This window comes from Cryptomeria japonica, chromosome 5 (genome assembly GCF_030272615.1).
Source record: "Cryptomeria japonica chromosome 5, Sugi_1.0, whole genome shotgun sequence".
NCBI classification, from domain to species: domain Eukaryota; kingdom Viridiplantae; phylum Streptophyta; class Pinopsida; order Cupressales; family Cupressaceae; genus Cryptomeria; species Cryptomeria japonica.
Window position 1 is genome coordinate 215,096,269 of NC_081409.1, and position 25,551 is coordinate 215,121,819.

The 25,551-nt window shown below is 32.3% G+C and overlaps 1 protein-coding gene across 1 annotated transcript; it reads right to left on the reverse strand.

Moving 5' to 3' along the window:
* Positions 1-5,231: 5,231 nt before the first annotated feature.
* On the reverse strand, positions 5,232-7,933 carry LOC131875611 (uncharacterized). Its single transcript, XM_059220199.1, has 3 exons — positions 6,659-7,933; positions 6,400-6,566; positions 5,232-5,306 (listed from the first exon to the last, which is right to left on the reverse strand). Exons 1-3 carry the CDS (start codon positions 6,802-6,804, stop codon positions 5,293-5,295), a joined length of 327 nt encoding a protein of 108 aa, XP_059076182.1. The 5' UTR covers positions 6,805-7,933; the 3' UTR covers positions 5,232-5,292.
* Positions 7,934-25,551: the final 17,618 nt, after the last annotated feature.

Sequence of the window (25,551 nt, forward strand, 5' to 3'; positions counted from 1 at the left end):
AAGTGCTAGAATCGAGCTAGAATAATGGCATCAGTGCCCTACTATTCTAAGGAACCCTTCATTAATAAACCTACTAGACCATAGAATTGTAGGGAGACCTCCACCATAGAATTGTAGGGCAAGCTCGGAGTTTGCTAACAACTATAATAGCTAGTTTATTAATGAACGCATTCCTTTAGAATAGTAGGGGCCCATAGAATTTTAGGGCTTGATTGAAGTAATTAATAAACCTACTAACCCTTATATCAAGAATAGTAGTAATTCATTTTCTTTTAGCTTCTTCTACTGTATTCTAGCAAGCTAATTAATTACTACTATTCTACAGGGCTAGCAGGTTTATTAATGAACTGATTAATTAACCCTACTATTTTCGATGGCCTTTTCAAATAGTAGGGGCCCCTAGCCGAATTGGGCAAGGGCCTTTAGAATAGTAATAATTAATTCCATTTTGGCTTATTCTAGTGTATTCTAGCAAGTTAATCCATAGAAAATAGTAGGGCCGAATTAATTACTACTATTCTAAAGGGCTAGCACGTTTATTAACGAGCTAATTAATTTACTGATTAATAACCCTACCTTTTTCTATGGCCTTTTCAAATAGTAGGGGCCCCCATAGAATTGGGCGGGGGCCCTTCTATCAAGAATAGTAGGGGGCTAGAATACACTAGAATAACCTTCCCTACAATTCTATGGGGGGCTCAATAAATAACTATATCCCTGCAATTAGAGTTGTTGGAATTGAGCTAGAATAAGCCACCAATTCAATTTGAGATACCTCTTGATTAATCAGTACATTCGAGTTAATTCATCAGCTCCTTTCAAATAGTAGGGGCCTTGGCCGAATTGCAGGGTTATGCCCCCAACTATCAAGTGTTACAGGAGGGCTATTCCCCTACAACCCAGCTACCTCCAAATTATTCTAGCTTAAAATAGCGATAGATTAATGTGGAATTAATTAGCTGCTAGAATACACTAGAATAATTAGTCGAGCCCTAAAATTTTAGGGACTGATCCCCTACAATTCTATGGGCCCGTACTCTAGCAAGTTAATTGATCTGGGGGATTGATTAGGGCCCCTTATTCTAGCAGGTTCCAATCAAGAATTCACTCCTCGCCATAGAATAGTAGGAGCTCGATTCTAGCAACTACAATTGCCCCATAGAATTGTAGGGCCCTTTAGTAGGGGCAAGCTGAGCCCCTTGAATTCTATAGGCCCCTACCATTCTAAAAGGCTAGTGAGCTAATTCCTTTAGAATAGTAGGGCCATAGAATTTAAACCTTGAAGTTATGAACCATTCTAAAGGTCTAGTAGGTTTATTAATGAATTAAGCCTCTGTAATTATATAGTCATTATACTAGCGAGCTAATTCCTTTAGAATAGTAGGGCCATAGAATTTTAGGGGCCCTACAATTATACATATGGGATTGATTAATTTACTGCTCGCATTGTTATTCTAGCTCGATTCTAGCCCTTATTATAGCAAGTTTATTAATGCCCATTATTCTATAGGCTCGAATTTAGGAATTAATTGGAGGGCTAGCAAGTTGATTAATTTACTACTCGGGCTAGCCCCCTACTATTCAAGTGTCCATTGTATTAAGTTTCGGGTCTAAGTTCTAGAGTCTAAGCTATTTGAGTTTAGAGTAAATATTTTTAGGTTTAAATTCCACTTTCCAAGGGCTCAGGATAATTGGTTAAGGTTTCAAGGTCCAGTGTCTATCACCCATAGCGTCAAGGTGTAGAGTCTTTGGGTGCAAGTTCCAAGTTTAGCATACAAGGTCCAAGTTCTAGGGTCAACGATTTGAGATCCATGTTCAAAGGGTTCAGTGACCATAGTCTAATATCTAGTGCTTTGGGTTTTGAGCACAATGTTGCTTTGGGTTTTGGGCAAAATGTCCAAGGTCCAAGGGTTTGTGGTAAAGGGTAGAATTTTTATTATCTAAAAACCATGGTTCATTGATATAGGGCCCAGGGTCAAGATGTAAAGTCTTTGGATGTAAGTTTCCAAGTCTAGCATACAATGTCCAAGGTTTAGGGTCAAGGGTGCAAGGTCCATCTTCCAGCGGTTCAATGTCCAATATCTTAAGTTCAAGGACTAGGGTCCAAGGGCTTGGTCTTGGGTGTGGATTCCAAGAGTAGAGTAAATATTTCTTGGCCTAGGATCGAAGGGTTCAATTTTTTGGTTCTATGATCTAGGATATAGTGTCCAAGTTGTAAGATTTAGCTTACAAGGTCACTATTTTAACCTCTAGAGAATGTGATGCCGAGGGTTTAGTGTCCATGTTTCAAAGTCTAGTCAAGAATCTAGGTTTTAAGGGGTAAAGGATCCCTAATCTAAAAATACAAATAAATAAAGAAAAATAAATATTGCAAGATAGATAGTGGAGAGAATATTGAAAAGAAGGAAGGTATCAAACAAAAAGAGAATACAAAATAAGATAAAAATAAAAAAGATACACAAAAGAGAGAAATAAAAGAAGAAAAGAGGGGTGGATTGAAGAAAGAAAGAAAGAAAGGGGAAATATAGATGAAAAAGAATACAAAGTACATAAAAAGGTAAGGAAATAAAAAAATAAATGAAAGAAAATAAAAAGAGAGAAAATAGAAAAATTAATAATAATAAAGAATGAAAGAGACAAAGAGAGAGTGGTAGACAATGAGAGAAAGTGAAAGAGATAGAAAAAAGACAAATAAACAACAAAGAAAGAGAAAAAGAAACAAAGAAAGAACATTGATAATTGAGAGAATGAGAAAAAGAAAGAAAGCAAGAAGGCCTAGAAAAGGAAAGAAATCAAGTGAAGAAATCAAGAAATAAAAATGAAAAGAGAGAAAAAGGAGGAAATAGAAGGAAAAGAGAAAGTGTGTTAAAGATAAATCATAAAGTGAGATAAAACAAAAATAGAATGAGAAAGAAAAAAGGGAAAGTGATAAATATAAGTCAAAAGTTAAAACAAAAAGAGAAACATGTAAAGAGATAAGATTAAAAAAGGGAGGGGAGAGAGAGAATGAAAGTAAATAAGAGAATAAAAGACGAAGAAATATGAACAAAATAAGTGGGAAAGAAAGAGAAATGTATAGAAAGAATGAATAAGAGATAGAGATAGAGAGATACAATCATAGAGAAAAAAATGAAAACATAGATGCAAAAGGGAAGAGAAAGACAAAAATAGGGAAAGAATGAAGATAAACTAAAATGAGAGAATAAAAGGAAAAAGAAATAATCAAAATTATTAAGAGAGAAGGAAAGAGATAAATAGGGATAAAGAAAGAGAGAAATAAAGATATAGGAAAACAAAATAAGACAAAAGAGAAAAAGTAAGAAGAAAGAAAAAATATAGGAAAATCGAGAAGAAATTTGAGAAAATATAGATAAACATAAAAGAATAAGGAGAAAGAGAGAGATTGAAATGACTTAAAAAGAATCATAGGAAAAGAAATAACGAGAGAGAGTTGTGTGTGAGAGAGAGAGGGGGAAGGGGATGAGATAAAAAGTGAGAAAATATAAAGAAATGAAAGGTATGAGAAAGAATGTCTAACAAAACAAATAAGTAAATAAGGTGCGAAAAATAAAGAGGAAGATTAGAGAAAGAGAGAAATATAGAGAGACGTAATATTTGGAATATAAAAGGAGAGGAATGAAAGAAGAGAGGGGAGAGAAATTTATATAGAGAGAGAGAGAAAAATAAAAATATGTAGAAAGAGAAAAGACAAAGAAATAGATTGGACTAGCTAAAAGGAATCATGGTAAAAGAAAAAAATGAGATAGAGAATAAATATAAAGAAATGAAGGATTTGGAAAAGAAAGAAAGATAAAACAAATAAATAAATAAGGCGAGAACATATAAAAAGGCGGATGAGAGAGAGAAAGAGACATAAGTTAGGAATATATAAGGAGAGGGAATAACATAAAGACAAAGAGGGGAGAAATTCATAAACAGGGAATGAGAAAATAAAAGAGATGCAAACAAAGAGAAATAAAGGGATAAAAGAAGTGAAAGAAATTGAAAGAGATAGATAAAAACAAAATAAAGGAAGATCAAACAATATAAAAAAGAAAGAGAAAGTGAGAGAGGCAACTTGAATGAAAAATATACACTAAGTGAAAGAAAATGGTAGAAATGCAAAAATATAAATACATGGAGAGTAAATGAAGAAATTTTGAGAGGGAAAAAGGAAAACAAGAAAGATTTGTTAAAAGGGAAGAAATAAATAAATATGGAAACAAAGAGAAAGAAAGTAAAAGGATGAAGAAAAAAAGATAAAGAAATAGATGAAGAAAGCTCATGATAGAAAAATAGACAAACCAAAATAAAGAAAGAGAAAAAGAAACAAATACTAAAATAACTAACAAACGATAGTGAAAAAGAAAGAAAAGGAGCAATCTATTTCACTTATACCAAATAGTCATAATGAACCATAACAAGAAAAATGTTATATCTAAAGGTGATGAAAATCATATAAGGACTATTTCATGATACCATAAAGATTTTTGGTTTAGCATATTCTTAAATAACTATAATTAAGAAAAGAAACCAAAAGATAATTACAAAGGTTGTACTCCTCACCACAACAAAAGATTATAATAGAAACATTATTTTCCTATTATTTAGAATAGAGAGTTTTTTTTTTTAAATCCTCTAACTCATGACTTCCCACAACATATTTAAATATTCTTGTGTTACTCAGCCAATGCAAGCAGCATGTGAATACATCAAATAATGGATTGTAATGCAAGAATCACACCATGCAAAGACACTTTCAACCACACATGCAAAATGAAAAAAAGAACACAATCTCCTGAACAAGTCACAGCCTATCAAGAAATACATCTTCTAATAGAAGGCATATTTTTTAGTCATAGCTTGTCAAAGGAACATCTTCCAATCATAGCTAGTTGAAAGCACAATGTCTAATTGTGGGTGAGTAATTAAACATCTGTTATTATTGTGAGTGAGAAAGATTTATTTTCTAAGTTTTGGCATTTTTTTATTAAGTCATTGAGCTTTATTCAACCATGAGTTTTTATTTTAAGCTATGGTATCTAGTAGGTGAGGTTACAATTGATTTCATATAATTTCCAAACAATGATTTAGATAAAAATAATATTAGATCTTATTAAATTTTAAAATGTATCATGCTCTTCAAAAGAATTCTTAAAATATAAAAAAATTATATATATATATAGAATCAAAGACTATTATAGATTTAAATAAATCATAAATATATTTACCTCCATTTCATTATCTTCATCATTTACATCAAACTTGGACTTATTAGATCCTTCAACCACATCATCTACATTTAGCTGAAATGAAACAAATATTATACATATTAGAACTATTTATAATTAACTATTCAAATACTATCTATAAAATTCAATCCAATTCTCTATAAGGATGCACATATCTAACCAATACTGTCACCTATCATGCTCCACCTTAAAACAAAATGATATGATTTGTGAATCTATTATATTAAGCAAGCATTAATTTAGTCTCATGATACAGATCATTTTATATCAATGACATGTTCATACATTAATCACAAATATCATCCCCTTCAAGAAGACACAATTCAACAACATATTATTATACACACTCAAGACAAAAGATATCAACACCAAACTTCAAACTGAATAAACCCAATTTATACCCCAAAGCTTAAATCTTAAGTCCTAAAAAGCCACAAGACCAAACCCACCTTCCATCTACACAAACTAACTTAAAAAAAAACCAACCTACACCCAGTTGTTATATCTCCATAAAGAAATAGGAAAATAAACTCAAACTATTTCACAGAAAAACAACAAAGACTAATAAATAATAAATGCCAAAGGCCATATCAGACACCCAACACAGATCAACACAATAGGGGGACTCCAAACACAAGCAATCACAGCAGAGTTGCAACAAGGAGGACTAATAGATAATACATGTCAAGGCCATATCAGACACCCAACACAAGTCAACACAATAGAGGGGCTCCAAACACAAGCAATCACAGCAGAGGTTGCAGAGTTTGCAAAGCAAAAATCAGGGTGATAGCTTAGTAGAAACAAATAGAGAAAAGGTCCAAGGAGAGACTCACATTTCTCAATTCGGATCCCTTGACTGGGTGTGCCATCTCTCAAATCGACTTACACTCCTCCCCTCAATTGGGATCATTACGGCGAGGGCAGGCCCGGTTTTCTATCTACTCGCCTCACCATTAAACGCAAGCAATAATACATGCCCTAAGGCCTAATAGATGATACAAGTCCAAGGCTCAGACACCCAACACGAGTCAACAAAATAGAAAAACTCCAAACACAACCAACCACAGCAAAGTTTGCAAAGCCAAAATCCGGGTGAGAGCTTAAAAAGAAAAGAAAAAAATAAAGAAAATATCCAAGGACTCACCATATAGAGACACCCACTCCTCCATTCGGATCCCTTCAATGGATGTGCCATCTCTCAAAACGACTTGCATTTTCCTCCCCTCAATTGGGATCATTACGGTGGGGGCAGGCCAGGGTTTCCTATCTACTCGCCCCATTATTCGTCTTATATGCACTCTCATATGCACCCTGTTTCAAAATTACAGAATCCATGATCACCCCATAATCGAAACCCCAAATCGTTATACAAAGAATCATGTAAATGGAGAATAAAATTGTACCTGAATGGCATGGCCCATGTTCCTCCATGAGAAACCAAGAAAGTATGCTTAGAGGGACAATGTAGATTCTGAGTTTCAAATTTGGTGGAGATTATGCCCTGCCTCTTACATTTACTATGGCTCTGTTTCAAAATTCCACAATCCATGATCGAAATCCCAAATCATTATACAAAGAATCATGCAAATGAAGAGTAAAATTGTATCTGAACGGCATAGCCCATGTTCCTCCATGAGAAACCAAGAAATATTGCTAGGGGGACAATGTAGAGGCTGAGCTTCAACATTGGTGGAGATTATGCCTTATATCTGAGAGCCTCTTAGCGTTCGGGTGGCGAGGCAAGGTAATAGGCACCCTTGATTTTGTATTTCATGGTGGCCAAGTACGGAGTTGGAGGAGGCACCAGCGAAATGTTGTTGGCAGCTGATGGAGGAACATAAATGCCCCATATTTGGGATGTCATGTACATGGCAGGACAGGTTGTGAGAGAGAAAACACACAACAAATAAAATATAAAATAAATGGAATGCTGAGGCACCCATTGCTATTCCTCAAAAAGACTTACACTCCAACCCTCAATTACGGTGGGGGCAGCCCGGGCAGGCCTGGGTTTCCATTCATCTCATATACAATCATAGCTTCAACATGCCCTTGAGCCAAGCCGATACCTCCAATCAGAGCATAAACATCCCTGAGTCATTACTCTCTGCCCCATTCATTGATTTTTTATTTCATGGCGGCCAAAGAGGCACCAGCGAAATGTTGTTGATCGCCCACTTTATGACCCCACTTAATGTTGTGTTGAGAAAGAGCAGCTGCGTGTACGATCGCAGAGGGGAAGCCTTTTCGGCTCCTAAAGCGCGCCAAGGGCAACATAGGCGTCAAGGGCGCCCTGCCTCTGAGATTTACTCCTGCCCAGTAGCTGTAAGAAGGGTTCTGTAGGTCCTGGTTTGCAGAACCGAATATAAATATGATTCTCTACAGAGTACAAGGCTGTCCATAATGTATCATTCATCATGATATTCAGGCGATGGACGAGAAATGAACAAGCAACAAGGATGCCACGATGGCAATGCAGCCATATTTTCCATGGGTTCGTCAAATGGAATTAAACTGTTACCAGGTAGGTACTACTTTGGATGAGGAGTACCATGAGTCTCAGGAAATGAAAAACAAAAACCAAAGGTATGATTAAGGTACCTGTGAATTTAAAGGAAGGTTCGATTGAGGATATGCATTGAAAGTAGCCGTTCAGTTCGATGTGGACAAAAAAACTGTGGTTGGATATGGACGAGATGTATTTGAAAAAATCAGATTGCAAATTCGTCCGTTATGTTAAAAAAAGCAACCTTAACGTTCGAAAGGGAAACAAAACGTCCAAGTTCATATATATATATAGATAGATAGATATCTTATATACTATATAAACCAATGGAAAATAATGCATACAATGCAAATGATATATACAATGTAGAGTAGTTATGTATATACTATATAAACAAGTGGAAAATAATGCATACAATGCAAATGATATATACAATGTAGAGTAGGTATGTACAATCAAGATATATAGCTTTTACTTTTAAATTCCATTAAATAATTATTATTATTATCATGATTTTAATAAAAAAATTAAAATATTTATAGAATAGTATTTACAATCATAACTCAATAAATTTTTATTGTCTTAACCATTATTAAATATTTAAGTAATTATATATTCTTCCTTGGCTATTTAATTAGACTAGAGTTTCAAGCTAGTGTCCATTATAATTATAGGAACAATGGTAATAACACACAACAAACAAACAACAATAATTATGCACATTATTTACTCATTTCGATCACTAACCAAATATATACAACCTTTACATGTATCAAGATTTTCTTTATCTAATAATCCATAAGTTAAATCTAGTGTAATATAATTGACAACCCAAATAATTCAACACGGTCTATTCTACTTCTCTTATAGAATGACTAATTAAGAATGCCGATAGGAATCCATGTGACCCAATAAATCCATCAATAAAAAATATAGTTACCAGATATCATGGTGAGCTAAGTTCAATTGTTCCCAATTCAAACTAGTTCAAAATCTCAAACTCTAATATAAACTAAGATGCTAGAGAATAGTTCATTTTAGATATTAAAATCAATGATAACATTTTGGAAATAGACCACTAAATTTGTTACAAATGAAACATAAATATTACACCACCATAACCCACTAATTGTCTTGTTAATATCATATTTTAATACTTTAAAACCCTATATATTTAAAGTCAATACCATAACTTATACGTAGGAAAGATGTGTTATTGAAATGAATAGAACCATATACTACCATTCATAAAATTATCTTACACACCTAGATATAATAATCTCATCATTATAGTTATACTTAATCATACATGAAGTTTAAGCATGTAACTTACCTACAAGATAATTCATGGCTTTCAACTAGGTGACACAGGAAGAGTTGACACGGTCCTCAATTCTTTGTGAAGACTACATTCTTCAACCCACTATTCCAAACAAGTAATATTTATTTCAAAACCTTGCCATTATTTTTCTTGTAAATCAAAAGTAATAAATATTGATAAAAAAGTTCGAACAACAAAGAAAAATTGTTAACTTTTCTAAAAACATTCTTATTTCTTCTTATCTTCATTATAAATAGAATACCATTATCTATGACCAACAACAATCTATGTTCTCCCATTATAATAGGCCTAAGATCTGACTTTCAATTGATAAACACGACTTCATAACTAGAGAACACCATTGTTCACAACTATGAGAAATGGAGGCAATCATGTAGTCATAAACAACTAGCCCAAAAAAAAACTTGTGACATCTCCTTCCTACCTTTGGCAATAAGAGATAAATATGCTATCTTTTATGATTTAAGATTGGAAATACAATTCCCATACATTTCTAGACCCCTTGAACATGTAATCAATATGGGTCTAACATGTCACAACTGCCTAAACACAATCTTGCAACTTTAAAATTTAAATCCCTTTCTAATTTATGATTAAAAATTAAAATCACAATCCTTAAAGAACATGTAGCTCAACACAATAGTTATCCACTATAATATTTTAGACAAATTACAACCTTAAATATATGTAGTATTCATAGTTTTATGATTATACAATATTTAACATTAATAATCTAATGATAGGGAGGGAAAAATATAACCAACAGAGTATCCTTTTCACAATACTTCATGATTTAGAATATAGAATAACTTGATAATAAAATTGTGACTTATAAATTTGGACTAGTGGTGTGACAACACTTACAAATGATTGATTATATATGTTTTTGGATTCAACTGTGTAATAATTTTTTGCATCACTAATAATCTTAGTAGTGTAGCATGTATTACTAGCTTTATATATGAGTGAGTATATATTTAGTCCAAAATATCAAAAAAATTAACCAAAACCAATCAAAATGATCTCAAATAATAATTGACAACATGCAACATTTGTATTGATTCATTCTATAAATTACACACCATATAAATAGTAACACTAATAATATATGACGTTTTTCATTTCTACGAATTTCTTTTGTATACTTAATTAATTTTCAACCAATCCTTAGATTTGGTTTCTAAAAACATCATATGATAATAATAATACTACCAACTTATAAAAATATAATAATAATCAAATATAAAATATAAACATGCATATTATATATATATAATGCTATTAAATCTATCTAGAATTTTTAACCATAATATTTTTATCACATAAAAAAAGATAGAGAAAGAATGGAAAATAATTGTTAGTATATAATATCTCTTGTTCAAACACACAATAAATAAAATTGCATCACAACAATCCAAAATTGGAAACTTGAGGGATTTAACAATATAGGATGGATAGAATCCAAATTATATGTTATAAACATGTACGAATTTTTTTTAATTCTTATGATACAAAATTAATTATGTCCTTTTGAACCCACTCTAGGAGAAAATGGTGATACCAACATACTAGTGTTGGCTTAATTTGACGGTCAATACTCACTAGACAAATCATTCACCAAATATAATATATAAATATATTTCATTATTAGTGAGATTTTAATGCTCTTGCACATTCCTAAACTCAAAATTTATGCTCTTTCATGTAAGGGGCTCGTAGAAACGAAGCCATCTTTAATTAAGTCAAAGATAGGATAAAATAAGAATATTGTGTAGTTTTTTCAAATACCTTTCTAATGATTAAATAAGGGATTCAATTGCTGAAACTGTGCATGTGTCTTTTGATGTCTACCATGTGAAGGAGACTCGGGAGGCTTCTTCTGGTGATAATGATTTGGCTAGTACTCTTGTTTTTACCAAATCTGTTGACTTGTCTACTGATGTTGGGGTTTTGTCGTCTGCTAGTTCTGGTGAGGTTGTGTCTGTCGATCTGCGGCGGACTAGTGATGTTGGGGTTTTGCCTTTGATGTTCGTTGGTTCTGGTGAGGTTGAGACAACGGTGGTTGGCTCTCTCTTTGTCAAGATTTTGGTGCATTGGATTTGCATGTTAAGCCAGCGCAAGTGGAAGAGGGATGGATTTTTGTTAAAGCAAAAAAAGCTAAGTCCTTTAAGCCTTCTTTCTATATGACTCTCTGATCCCATAAGAGAAATTCTAAATGTAAACGTTGATGGTTCTTGGGTAGGGGATGGTTTTTGGTTGGTTGTAGGTTGTTCTTTCTGCAACTTTGTTGTTTTTGGTGATGGGTGTCTTTTTTACCCATTCTTGTTCCTTTTATTCGGAAAACTTTCTGGTTGAGGATTCCAGATCCTATCTTTTTCTGGTTGTGAAGGGTTTCAAGTCCCTTCAAAACCTGTTTTTCCCCTAATCAAAAAAAAAAGGGATTCAAATTTTTTTTTATCACAAAATCATTAGCTTCAAAATAAATAAATAAATTTTTGTAATAGTAAATTGTAGTATAGTTGAATTTGGTTCTAAATGATGTAATAAAAGGAAAATAAAAATGATATTTAATAAGTTTTGTTATGGGAAGATATAATCTATACATAAATTCAAAAACCAATACCTTGTTTCATAAATTAGAACAAATTTGAGTTCTTTACCAAAAAAATCTTTAATATTTCAAACTTTGTTAAATTATGATTTCCCTTCAGCAACACAACCTTATCATCATGATGAATTTGATTAGAATTTTTTATTATTATTTACATTGCCTTTATGATTTTATTTCAAACAATAAAAACAACCTAGGCTATAATGACATGAGACTTTTAAGTGTAATATTATATAATTGAGAATCAACTATCATAAAATATTCAAGATACTAAACACAAAATATAGATATTTAATTGGGCTTCTCTAACGAACCTCAACATTTTAATCAACTATAAATGTAGAAATTATAATATGGTGTGATACTTATTATACATAATATAGATTGGATAATCCTTTTTCTTATAAACCTAACCCTAGTATGGTGGTTTGACTACATAATAGCTAACCACACTAACATCCTATTTTTTTGTGAGTAAATGATAATATATAAGACCCTATTAGTGACACTTTCTACACTAGCGTCTACATTTAAGAAGTTTTTCTCTCTCAATGGATGGGATTGAATTAATGGCCTTTAGGAAAATATCTCACACCAATTCATTTATACATCCAAATTTCATGAATCCACACTTAGGTTAAGGGAAATGGCACAACTTTGTTATAAAACCTTATCCTCAATATAATCTTGAAAACATCACATATATGAATTGGAAGGACATGAATTTTACAACATCCTCCTTTGATTATTGGGTTTAAATGATTTGATTAATCCTCTAGCAACACATTAAATCTATTTATCATATAAAATGTCTATTGCATTAACACGTGACTCTCTATTTCAAGGTTGATATCAATTCTCCTTAAACACAAAAGAAAGCCACTAGTAAATTTTCATGGTTATCTGTCCTAAGGAAATAAATTGTTCCTCGAACATTAAAGGAAAAGATATAGAGAAGTTTTTTTGAACACCTGTCATAATTATTTTGTCACAACTAATAACATAAAGTAAAAAATATTATTTAAAATTTTCCACACCATTTGATTGCCTATTTTCTTTGGTCACCCTTTGAAATAATCATCCATGATCAAATAAATTAACTTGCAATTTGAAATTTTTAAAATATGTTGTATTTTTCTCTTCATTTATTTTTTATCAAAATTTGGTAGTGTGTATGCATAATTTTATAAATCTTCTATTAAAGATACTAATGTCACATTCTTCTTCTTGATCTATTATCCATTAAATCTTATATTAAACACTTCCATCAATGTTATCATAAAAATTCTTATCTTGAATCAATCAAGATATTTTGATATTTCCTCTTGTATATTTTCCTTCAACTTATTCAACTCCATGAGTGATGTTGTGGTTAGACTCACAGATAACCCCTTAAACTTGTGGCTTCAATGCTCTCTTAGGTCCAAACACACTTCTATTCTTTAATAAATTATAAACTATAATTTCATAATTCATGTTTCACAATAGTGAATAAGATCTACTGGATATGTAGGTAGATAACTAACACAATTCGAACAACTACTTCAACTAATTGTGTCCTTATTAGGTTAGTACAAAATTATTTTTTTATTTTCATTGATCTTATAATTTTGAATGGGTTCAATTACCTTATGTGAGCTGTATTTTTTTCAAAATCATGTTCTCTTTAATTAATCTATGTTCTTATAGCATGGATTTACTTACACTATACATGTACAAGTTCTAGGTTTTTTTGTTTGATATTTATAATACTAAAAATAATTGTTCCACTTGGGTGAAATTTTAAAGAATATTCCATAATTCAATTGTAAGTATACTTAAGACTTTTGAAAGTCTTTGATTTGTGGGTTTCTTAGTAGATTATGAGAATACTTGATTCGATAATAAGTCATGTGTAAGACGTGTGTAAAGGTGATTATTGTCTCATGGTGTTGTACTTGGGAGCTACAATCTATACTCTGAGGACTTATATTTTGAAGTGGGGCACATGGGTTGAATACTGACCACTCGTATATGGTTTTAAGCCCATGATCTTGGACATTAAGGGGTCTATTTGTGGTATGTGTTTATTCGATTTTATGGTATGATTGGTTGGATGAAGGTTATTTTGTGTTTTTTCTTTTAGGTAGATTTTTAGAGTAAAATATATGAAAATTAATTGAGTCAAATATGAGTTTTCTAATTTTGGATAAATTATATTAAATGTTTGATTTCTAGTAGGATACATTTATGATCTCTTTTGTTAGTAAAATTTTAATAGTGTGGTAAAGTATACTACCATTCATGTGTGGTCTTAGATGTTGTAGTCACTTGGTGAAGTTTATGAGTGCAAAGAAGTTTATATGTTGCAGCTTTAGTTATAGGCCCTTAAATCCTAGCTTTTAATTCATTTAGTTTGACCCTTTTTTAAAAAAATTAATATATATACAAGTGAGATATTTTTTAGGGCTAATTTTCTTTACACCTTTTAAAGTTCTTGGTCCAATATTTAATATTTATAATATTACAAATAATTATCTTCTTTTGAAAAAAATTAAATATTTCATATTTGACATTTAACAAAATTGATAGTTTTGGTACCAAAAGTGTCAGGATAATTTTATAATTAATAGTAATGGTTTTTGTCAATGAAGGGTAGTTTCATCATGATAAGTTAGAAGAAAAGTGAGGTAGACGAACATTTGGCTCTTTGGATGCAATACAGTTGGTATAATTTAGTGCATGGGAATAAATCTTAGAAATGTATAAAATTTTAAGGGGAATAAAAGGAGAGGCTTCTAAATAGATTAGATATAGAATGCCTTTGAAATATAGAATATTAGTCACATAGTTTGACAATACGAAGAATAATTAATTGTAATAGGTTATTCTCATATTATTTAATGAGTAATATAATACTATAGTAGATCTATTAGCACCTATCAAGTTAAGTTTACCTCCCAAATTAGGGGTTCTTAAGTGAAAATTTTGTGTAGATAAATTATGATGTGTTTACATTTAATTTCTAGTAGGTACAAATTTAATTTTATATTATAAATCAAATTTCACATCATCAGATTTGTTATGGGTAAGTGCACAAAGATGGGGAACCAAAAAGGGGTCTTGATATGCCACTTTTTTTTATAAAAAAAAAAAGTTTGAACTTCGACGAAAAAATGAAGATAGTTACACTCAAAATGTGAAGATGCAACAAGAACAAGCGTTGTATTGCTTTGAGTCTACTTTCTGAAAATATTTTCTAAATTTTGGTTTCACTATGGGTTGTTAAGATCAATTTTATTATTTTTATTTTTTAAGCAAAAATTTAGTCCACTCTAAGGGATATGATAGATATTAAGCTTTTTAAAAATAGCACAACTTTTTATCCATACTCAAATTGCTTGATGGAGGTGGGAATAGGATTTGCATATATCAAGCATAGATAGAACAAAATGATGTTAAATATTTGGGATGAGTATTTCCCCATATCCCACACTAAAAAATTAAGGAAATTCATTCATCAATATGACAATCATCATTTGAGGTGGTTTGGGGATATTATCTACCAACTAGTCCATTTGATATTACACTTGAGCAACATGGTGAGCATGATGAATTAGTCTTAGAGATAACAAAAGCAACAATATTCATTAGAAAAACTAATGAGATAAAACTCAAGGCGAAGATGCAACTAGAAAAGGTAGTTGAAATATGTATGTTTGTCCTAGGCAAAGAAAGTATGCAAGGATAGGAAAGCAAATAAAACCTCTAAGATATGGGTTATTTACCTTTTTGGAGGTAGTTGGGCATATAATACATTTGGTTTTGATATCTTCCCTTTCATGAAAATACATTTAGTCCTTGATTGTGAACATCTCTCATTGTAGAAGCTTTCTATGGTAGATGATGAAGATGAAGAATTAGTGCTACCATTAATGGAAGACCTAGTGAATGACAAGATGATGACACTCATTGAGGATGTGGTAATTCAAGAGAAGTAGAGAGGGGCCAAGAAATGTACTCTTAGAAAGTTGTCCTCAAAGGATGGACCATGGACAAAGCCTGTTGGTACTCCAAGAGAAGGTGGGGACATTGTTTACCCATCTCATTTCTCATTAAGATTTTGAAATACTAAAAACCTCTTTACGAAGATATGATCTAAAAAGTAACAAGGAGGTTTGGAGACTTTAAATAGTTGATTGGTTCAAAAATTAGACATTGAAAAATATTAGTATTTTAATACAATCAAAATTATTGGTTTTCCTTAAATTCTTGTTCTCTATTGATAATATCAAGAATTATTACTTCAATTTGAATGTCTAATCACTAATTATTTTTGTAAATTATCAATAGTAGGGAAATTGTCAAGGTGGTTTTATAATAAACAATGACTCTTTTATCATGATAAGTTAGAAAAAATGAAAAAAAACATCTAACTCATCAAATCATAAATGATTGGGATATTCTAATAAATGAGAGTAAATCCTAGTGACACATAATTTGAAGGGGAAGATCAAGAGATGTTTTATGAATAATTAAAGACATGGAGCTATTGAAAAAGTTGGAATTGGATGGAGTCACATGATAGACAAGCAGGATAAGAATAATAATTCCTTGTAATTTTCTATCTTTACTTATGTGAGGAATAATATAGTATTTTATTCCTATCAAATTGGGGGTTTCCAGGTGGAAAATTTGTGTAGAGTGATTATTATGTGTTTGGATTAGATTCTAGTAGTCATAAATGTAGTTTCATATTATAAATCTTTACTAGACAATAATTAAACTATAGATATAATTAATAAACTAGTCAAATTTGGATCTACTTTCTCAAATTTGTACCAATTATGGATAAGAGAAAATTAAGTTGGTCTATTATGACTTGTTGGAGCCATAACCAATAAATTCACATAGTTGAAGTATCTTTATGTCTTGGTTGATGAGTTTACCAATAAGGCATGGGCTTTAATATTTGAAGGATGGAGTAATTTCCACCTCTAATATTTTCAATGCAAAAGTGGATAATTAAGGAGGTTAAAATATTAAGAATTTGTGGATGGATAATGACATCAAGTATGTCAACCAAATATTCAAAAAAATACTCAAGTAACACAACATTGTAAGAGAATTAATGATTCCTCATGCTTCACAAGAGAAAAAGATAGATAAGATAAATAACCACACATTCACGGACATGGATAGGTGTATGTTGTGGGTGTAGAATTCTCCTTTAAGGATTTCTAGGTAGAAGTAGTGAACTGTGTTGAACCCAAGGCTGGATTGAGGGGGGGTGAATCAGTCCAAAACAAAAATTAAATGTAGCACATAAATAACTAATCAACAACACTCGTCCAATACATGAACACCAAGATTTATACGTGGAAAACCTAAACACGAAAAAACCATAGTGAGCACCTGTCCACAAAATATATCCACTGTGTATATCAAATTACAAAGAAAAGAGCTAACTACTCTGAACTTGCACACCAAGGCTAATTGCTCATGGGGCAAGATACAAAGAGGACTTGCAAAACTTGAAGCTAATTGCACTCAAGGCAAGATACAAAAATGATTATAAAAGAAGGATCTCCTAATCATGAAGTTGTCTTTGAACTTTGCATCAAGCAACCAACATCAACACACACAACTCTGATCTCAACTACCAACACTCTGTCTCAAATCTTTGTCACAGTCTTAGCACAACTTACATAAACTCTTCTTTTTCTTTTTATCGAACTTCATTGATTATCCTCACATCTATATTCATCACACTTTTCTTCCTTGCCTCTTTCACAACTCAATCATACACATCCTTATATACAAGATAGATCATCACAGCTTAAACCAAGTCAACTTGAATCAAAATACACTTTTTGAACCAAAAATACACACACTAATCCACTCCAAGAGAAAGAGGGGACCAAATCACAACTTCCAGAGATCAATCCACCGATCCACAATCACCAGAACATAACCAACAACATATCCACATGCTACACATGCATATAAGCCGTTAACATTCAACAACATACTCTCCAATGCAAATAAGTCAAATTTAAATCTTTACACGCTATAGTGAGACCTATAACATAACAAACATGCTTCCATAAATCATATTTATACCAAAGAACGGGTCTAACATAAAATCTCACAACCAACAACGATCAATGCCACAACACTCAAAGAACACAAAGATGTTTTTGAACCACAAAATAATACCGAAACTATATCCAATGAAAATAACAACATAACTCAACACTAGCAATAGATTCCGGACCCAAGCACTTCTGAAACAACCAATAGAACAACTACAACATCAACACAGCACGATAACTCTGCACCATAGACATTCTGAACCAATCTAGAACAAGTCTGACATCAATGACAACCATAGCAACACATCAACTCATGCTTCCAACAAACGAATCTCTCTCTATTAGTAATTGAGTACCAATAAAGGTTGTGAATGAGGTGGATTCTAAGAAGAAATTAAGTGGAAAGATGCCTTGATTTTCTCACTTTACAGTCTTTAGGTATGCTACTTATGTACATGCCCTTGATGAGAATATAAGAAACTTATTACAAAGATTTAGAAGTACAACTTTGGTGGTTAAGGATGTGCTCATTCATATATATGTGATATTTGATTAAGGGAAGAGTGGACTAGATGGTAAGTACACTATGATTCCCAATTTGACAACCTCAAATGCATGTTCTCCCATTTAGGGTTCCTTATTAAATTTGAGCTATGTAGATGAAGCGAGGAAATATAAGCACAATCATTTAGCAAGTTGTGTCAGTAGAAGAGAGTATATAATAGAGGCAATCAACCTCTAGCAATGGTAGAAAAATGCTTAATTATACTAGGTAGACCCTACATGATACTCTAGTGGATCTGGCAAATAAAGGTAGATGTGTCACATACTTGCAAGATAAGAAAATATTTTGCAATCAATGCTTTGATGGTTAAGATTGTGTTATCTAAAGGCATATAAGGAAGATAAAGAGAATATATATTGGGAAGTAGCAATGCATGATGAAATGGTTCCATTATGAATATTAAATTAGACTTAACATTTTATGTACTTAACAAAAAGTAAGTAGGTCATTAGTTGTAATTGTGTCTATAGGTCCGGTTTCATTTGAGAAAGGGAAGTTGATATGTAATGAAATTACTTGCACAATAGGTGGATATAATTAGAAATATGTTATGAGTACTTCATAATACTTGAGAGGAAAAAGCCACTTCAAGGGGAGAAGCCTTCAAAAGTTTCCAAGAAGAACATGAGTTACAATACTATGATCATAAACTAATCACTAGCTCCTACATATACCCTACTTATGCCTTTGATGTCACCTAGCTAAACTATATAAGATTATATTAATGATTATAATACTTAATTAAAATTTGATGTGGCCACAAGCTAACTATGCATGCCCCTTGTATGCTAAAGGATTAATGGTGAAGCAAGCCCCTCTTGAGAGAAGCATTGTCCTCAAAACTGGTCATTCTTAGAATTTTTCGCACAAAAGCCTCATTTTCCTATCTAGAATATTTTACTCTAGAGTTCTTACATTCAACTAAGTACTTTGTAATTTTCCTTGACCACAACCACTTAGTACATGCTTGAAATTTTTTCTCATGATCCAAAATTATTCCACCGTCCTTATCAAACTCTAGTAATGCAATATATGCTACAACTCTTTGTCCACTAATCTTATTCATGTATGAGACATGGAAGACTAGATGCATTTTTGTGGACATGGATAACTCCAATTTCTATACTATAGTACCAATCCTTGGCAACACCTTATGACAAACATAATACTTGGGTGCAAGCTTTGTGTTCATTTTTTTTTAGAGGTATTTGCTTATGTGATTTTAAGCTCACAAAGACCCAATCTCCCACTTCAAAATTTCTTTCATTATGGTGTTGATCAACATGCTAGTTCATTCTATTTTGTTCCATTGTTGAGTTCTCTCTAAGATTAACAACTACCTTTTGCTAATTTTGAATATGTTCTTCAAATTTTCAAACTTTTGGGAGTTCGTACAAGGAAGATGCAATTAATGGTGATTGATACCCATATAGTGTCAAAAATAATGACATTTTGGATGGAGTATATAAAGAATTATTAGACTGTCATTCTTCTAGTGGTAGCCATTACACTTGTCTGTCTTATTCATCTAAAGAAAAACATCAAAGATGGTGCTCTAAGTATTTGTTGACCACTTCAATCTATCCATTTGATTAGGGATGATATGATGAACTACAAACAATGTAAGTGCCCAAACCTGAAAATAAGTTAGTCGAAAACTAACTTTTAAATTTAAGATCACAATCACTTACTATAATTTTTTTAGTCTTGTATAATTTCTAAATAGTATTCAAAAAGGTTATTGTTGTAGTGCTTGCTACAATTGAATGTAACAAAGCACAAAAACATGCATATCTAGTGAGATGATCCATAAAAACCTTGATGACATTTTTCACTTTAGATCTAAGAAAACCCATGATAAAATACATGGATACATATCCTATCTCTAACTGAAAATAGATGGGTTATAGAGGGCCTAGAGTCTTCGTTGTCTCTCCTTTATTTTGTTGGCAAACCATGCATTTTTCTCCAAAATTCTAAACATCCCCACTTGAGAAGCATGTAGTTCTTCTAACACCCTAAACTTAAGGGTTGTGTTCTTACATAGGTACAACCTATCCTTGTCCCATAAAAAATTTACTTCCCATCTAAATTTATTTGACACACTTGAATCTTGTTGGAGTTTCTAAATTAGATTTTGAGTATCACTATCATTTTCCCACTCTTTGCATGACTTATGCACCCAATCTTCCTACAATGTGGAAATGAAATACAATAGTGACTTTGTTGTTTCGTTCCTCTTTGACAAAGCATTAACCACAGTATTCTCTTTTCAGTTCTTATAAATATGATACCAAAGTCATATCTCAACATGTTTATGAACCATTTTTATTATTATTTAGATGAAAACATATGTTCCAATTTGAGACTATCATGATTTATCTATACCTAAAGTGTTTTCCCATTAAATAAGAGCTCCATTGTTTGATTGCATATAGGTTGGTTGACATTTTTTCTCATAAAATGAATTTAACAAATTCTTGCCTTTTTTGGTAACTCTCAAGTGATCTTCCATCTTCCATAAGTACTCATCATATTCCATGTCTTGAAGCATCATATTTCACATTGAATATTTTGGAGTAGCTTGAACTAAAGTTGTGTACATGGGTTCTAGCTACTCAAATGCATCGGTAGCTACTTCATTCAACTTGATGAAATCCTTCTTCAGCAGGGTTGTGAGAGGTCATCCTATAATACCATAACTCTTTATAAATCTATAATAGTAATATTTAGGCCTTAAGAAACCCCATAAGTTGTTGAGGGACCTAATAATTCTCCACTCCATAATGGCCTTGATCTACTCGTAAGGATAGGTTATAGAAATTTGTAAGCCCTAAGAAACCCCATAGGTTGTCAAGGGTTCTACGAATTTCCCACTCTTTAATGGGCTTGATCTACTTGTCAGGATAGGGCATAGAATTGATAAATAGTGTAGAAGCATGAAAAGGCTTTCAGAAGGTTATTTTATTAGATTTTACCATGTAATTTCCCAATTTTTTAGGGATTGACCTTTTAGTTGGGCCCCATTTGGCATTCCCTATTATGATGTGTTGGCTTTGTCAAACTTCCAAATGGTGTTATTTCCCTATGCTTTCATATTAAAGTTGCTTTAATTATAAAGTGTCTTGTGCATTCGATGATATGTGGCAAATGTTCTTGTGTTATTATGATGTCAAATGGTTTTTTATTTGAGTCAAATCATTCCAGTGTCATGTAAAATTATGGTTGCCTTCCTTGGTGTGGTTTAACATTATTTTCTATTTCATGTTTATAGTGATCTTATCTATGCCCAAATGCTCATAGCCCGCAATAGAAGAGAATCAAAATATCATGCTCCATTCCTCCACAATGTTTAAATAATATCTATAGTGATCTTATATATGCCCCAATCCTCACATTCCACAAAGAAGAGGCTTAATATCATAATCCCTTCCCTCTAAAATGTTTTGGATTGCCAACTAAAGGCTATATTTTACTATTTGACTCAAGGCATTTAGGTTTGTTAAAATGTATAAAAAGGTAGGAGGGGGTTGGTGATTCTAGGAAGCTTCACAATAAATCATCCATTTAGGAATTTCTACAACATTAGTGTAGACACTAAACATTGTCCTAAGTCTTCGACAACACTTTTCACTAACCTTTTTCATCTAAATTGATAAAATAATTTTAATTATTTAATTAGTATTAATATTCTTCTTCTAATTTCCTATAATTAAATAATTATTTATTATTTAATTATTGTTCTTCTAAACCATTAATTAAATAATCTTTATTATTTAATTAGTATTCATCATTATCTCTTTCTAATCAATTAATCTTGATCTTAATTGACTAATCATAACTATTCCTTTTCGATTGAATAATTCTCTAATTATTTAATCTATTTATTCTAAACTAATTATTCTTCTATAATTAAATAATTATTTTAATTCCTAATTAAATAAATTTATAATTTAATTAACTACCATGTGTGGGTGAAATAAATAAATTTTATTTATTTATTTATGACCCCACTTGACTCTTCCACTTTCTAATTTTTATTTCCAATTATCTCTTCCACTTTCTAATTTTTATCTCTCTTATCTCTTCAACTTGCTAACTTTCCACTAGTCTTTTCCTCCACTTTCATTTTGGCATATTTTGTTGAAAATAGATGTTTCCAATAATCATTTTCACTTAACTCTCTTCATTTCTATTTCTTCCTCAACATTAGAAATGCAATTTCCTTTTTATCCTCACTTAACAAGTCATCTCATTTAATCTTGTCCATTGATTACTTTCAATCTCAAATCAATCTTAGCCATCCAATCAATCCTCAATTTGCCTATAAATTGGACTCTATTCTCATTCAGTTTTAACCACATTCCAAGTACCCTTACGCTATTATTTTCACTTTGCAATCTTGTAGGTGAGATCCTGATGCAGAGCATCCACCAATCTCAACCACTTAGGGAGGTCCTTTTCCTAACTCACCTAAGTCAAGAGGTTTCAAACTCACAAACTCACAAACTAGGGACAGCCCATCCCAACTTCCCCATTCAAGGCATGCAATGTATAGCCACAACCCATATGCACCATATACATTACAAGAAGGATTAATGACATAATAAACATGAAGAAACTCCCAACACAACTCATTTAATGCCCCCTAATACTTCTTTAGACTTGGACCAACTTATACAACAAATTTGATACAAAACATGAACTCGCTGCCAACTATGACAGAACTGAACTCAGTCATTCATAACTTGCACACCAGACAATTTTAGGAAGATCCCTTTGGTGAGAACTTAGAAAACTTGTTTAGGGACAACATATAAAAAACTTAGAAAGATCCAACAGTTAAAATAAAAGTTATACCATCTGCACCGTGACTGTACTTTTGTTTTATGACAGACATTGTGATGGTTAGGACAGTCATATACCAACAAGGTTTGGTTTACTCCTTAACTTATCCAACACTTGTTTCGTGCCAAGAGGACTTCTACTCATCATTATCTTCACTCACAACACCATTCAACATAAATTTCACTCCTTAACATGTAAAGTGCAGCGATTACAAAGTGCCATCAAACTGGAGCAGTCATGTGGTCTAGTGGACAGTCACAAGGTTTGATTGGTAGGTGTATAAACACAACTTGAAAACCTTTGTAGCATGTAATGGTAACCTTCAAAAACTTCCCTCTCCCTTCACTAGACCCTCCAAGATTCATTGATGCATTCACACCACTCAAACCCCATGAAAACCATTATGTTTCAGACTGTGACTCAGAAATCAGTCCCTTACATTCAAGTAGCACGTGCCAAAATCATTCTTGAACCCCTGCAAACACCAAAATATGAAAATACATGATATTTTACAAGTTCCCACCAGTTTTGGTGGATTTCCAACAATTACAAACAAAGCTTTACATTATTTGAGGACACTGTTAACCCTAGGAAGGGTTTTGACAGGGTTTCACAAAAATTATGATTTCTCCTTCAATACTTGGTCAAATCAAATGAAACAAAAGGCACAAGAAACTAGATTCATTCCCCTTCAATTCCAAATCAGTTAGAAAGGTCGATCAATGAGTTTTAATGGCGAACCAAAAGCATGAACAGACTGTAATATGGTGATTTCCAGAATTTAGTGCAGGAATTTCTCAATTTTTATTGATTTTTCTTCACATATATCATCAACAAAACATGAATGAACGAGGATAGGCCTTTTTATAGGTTTTATAAGCCCCCTCATCAGTTACAACCACCTTTTGTAATTGTTTTAACAAACAAACTCCTAATTTCTCTTATAATGCAAAAATTGCTTTAAGCATTTTTGACAATGTAAGCAATTTTGCCAATTTTAACTCCTACACCCAACCTATGATATTTTAATGACACAAATAGGTCCAAATAGACATGAAAGGACCTTTAGAACCAAATTGTACATTATTACATCAATTTTAACCATTTTGCAAAGTATTTTCCAAATCAAGACCTTCTTAGGACCAACTAGACAACTTGGTTACATGAATGGTCAAATGACCTTATTACAATGCTATTGATCTCATTAGATCTTATTTAACAAAAGAAACCATATATAATTAAAAATGTTCATATTTGACCCCATATAGGTCATTGGAACCAAGAGGTACACTTGGTTCACTTGGTGCTTCTGCACCATACTCCCCCCCATGAAAAATCCTCATGTCCCATGAGGGAACAACAACTCCAGCCTTCTGAAAACCTGCAAGAAATTGAGAAAAACCAGAATACAAATACCAATTAGTCCACAAAGGAACTCCAACCACCATAGTACTTGGTGGATACCAAGAATCTTCAATAAGTGCTTGCACTTGCACCTTCTTCTCCACTTTCACAACCTCTTTTTCCTGTACCTGCTCCTTCTTACCTGCAAAATTTGATTTAGCCTTCACCAAGTCTTGCACAAATGGACATAAAACTGAACCAACCATTATACCTTCACACAAGTCACTAGTTTCAACCTTCTCTAGCCTTGAATTGGCTACCAACTCTTCCTCCTCAAGAAATGTCTTCTTACCAAACATGACTATTTTACTCTTACCCTTGACATCATCATTTGTTGGCATTAAAGTATACTTAACCCCATCCCTTTCAATAGTATAAGTGTTCTTCCTACCATCATAACTAGTACGGTTGTCATATTGCCAAGGTCTACCAAGTAGAATATGGCTACATTCCATGGGCAAAATGTCACATAAAACACTATCTTTATATTGACCAATCTGAAAATCAATCTTTGCTTGTTCCTTCACCAACAAAGTAACATCATCATTAACCCAAGAAACTATATAAGGATTCTTATGAGGTATCCTCTCCAAATTCAATTTATCAACCATTTCAGTAGAAACCATGTTATCAGAGGATCCAGAATCAACAACAACAGTACAAACTTTACCTTTACATAAACACTTGGTTCTAAAGAGGCTTCTTCTTTGTATGGGTTCAGGTTCTTGTGAGGTCTTCAAGATATGTTGTTTGATCATCAAACACTCACCAACTTCACCATGACATTGAATTGCTTTTGGACTACCACTATCAACTTCCTCCTCTTGAGCATATGCAACCCTCTTGTCAACCTTAGATGATGATGATGTTGTCTTTTCAGGACATTTAAAAGAAGGGTGACCATATTCATTACAATTATAACATCTTCCTGAAAATTGATTAGAAC

Excerpts from the sequence above, each read along its gene's own strand:
- LOC131875611 (XM_059220199.1), bottom strand. The coding sequence starts at position 6,804 with ATGGATTGTGGAATTTTGAAACAGAGCCATAGTAAATGTAAGAGGCAG. Across the intron at positions 6,567-6,658 it reads ACATGGGCCATGCCATTCAG|GGTGCATATGAGAGTGCATA; the intron begins GTACAATTTTAT and ends ATTTTGAAACAG.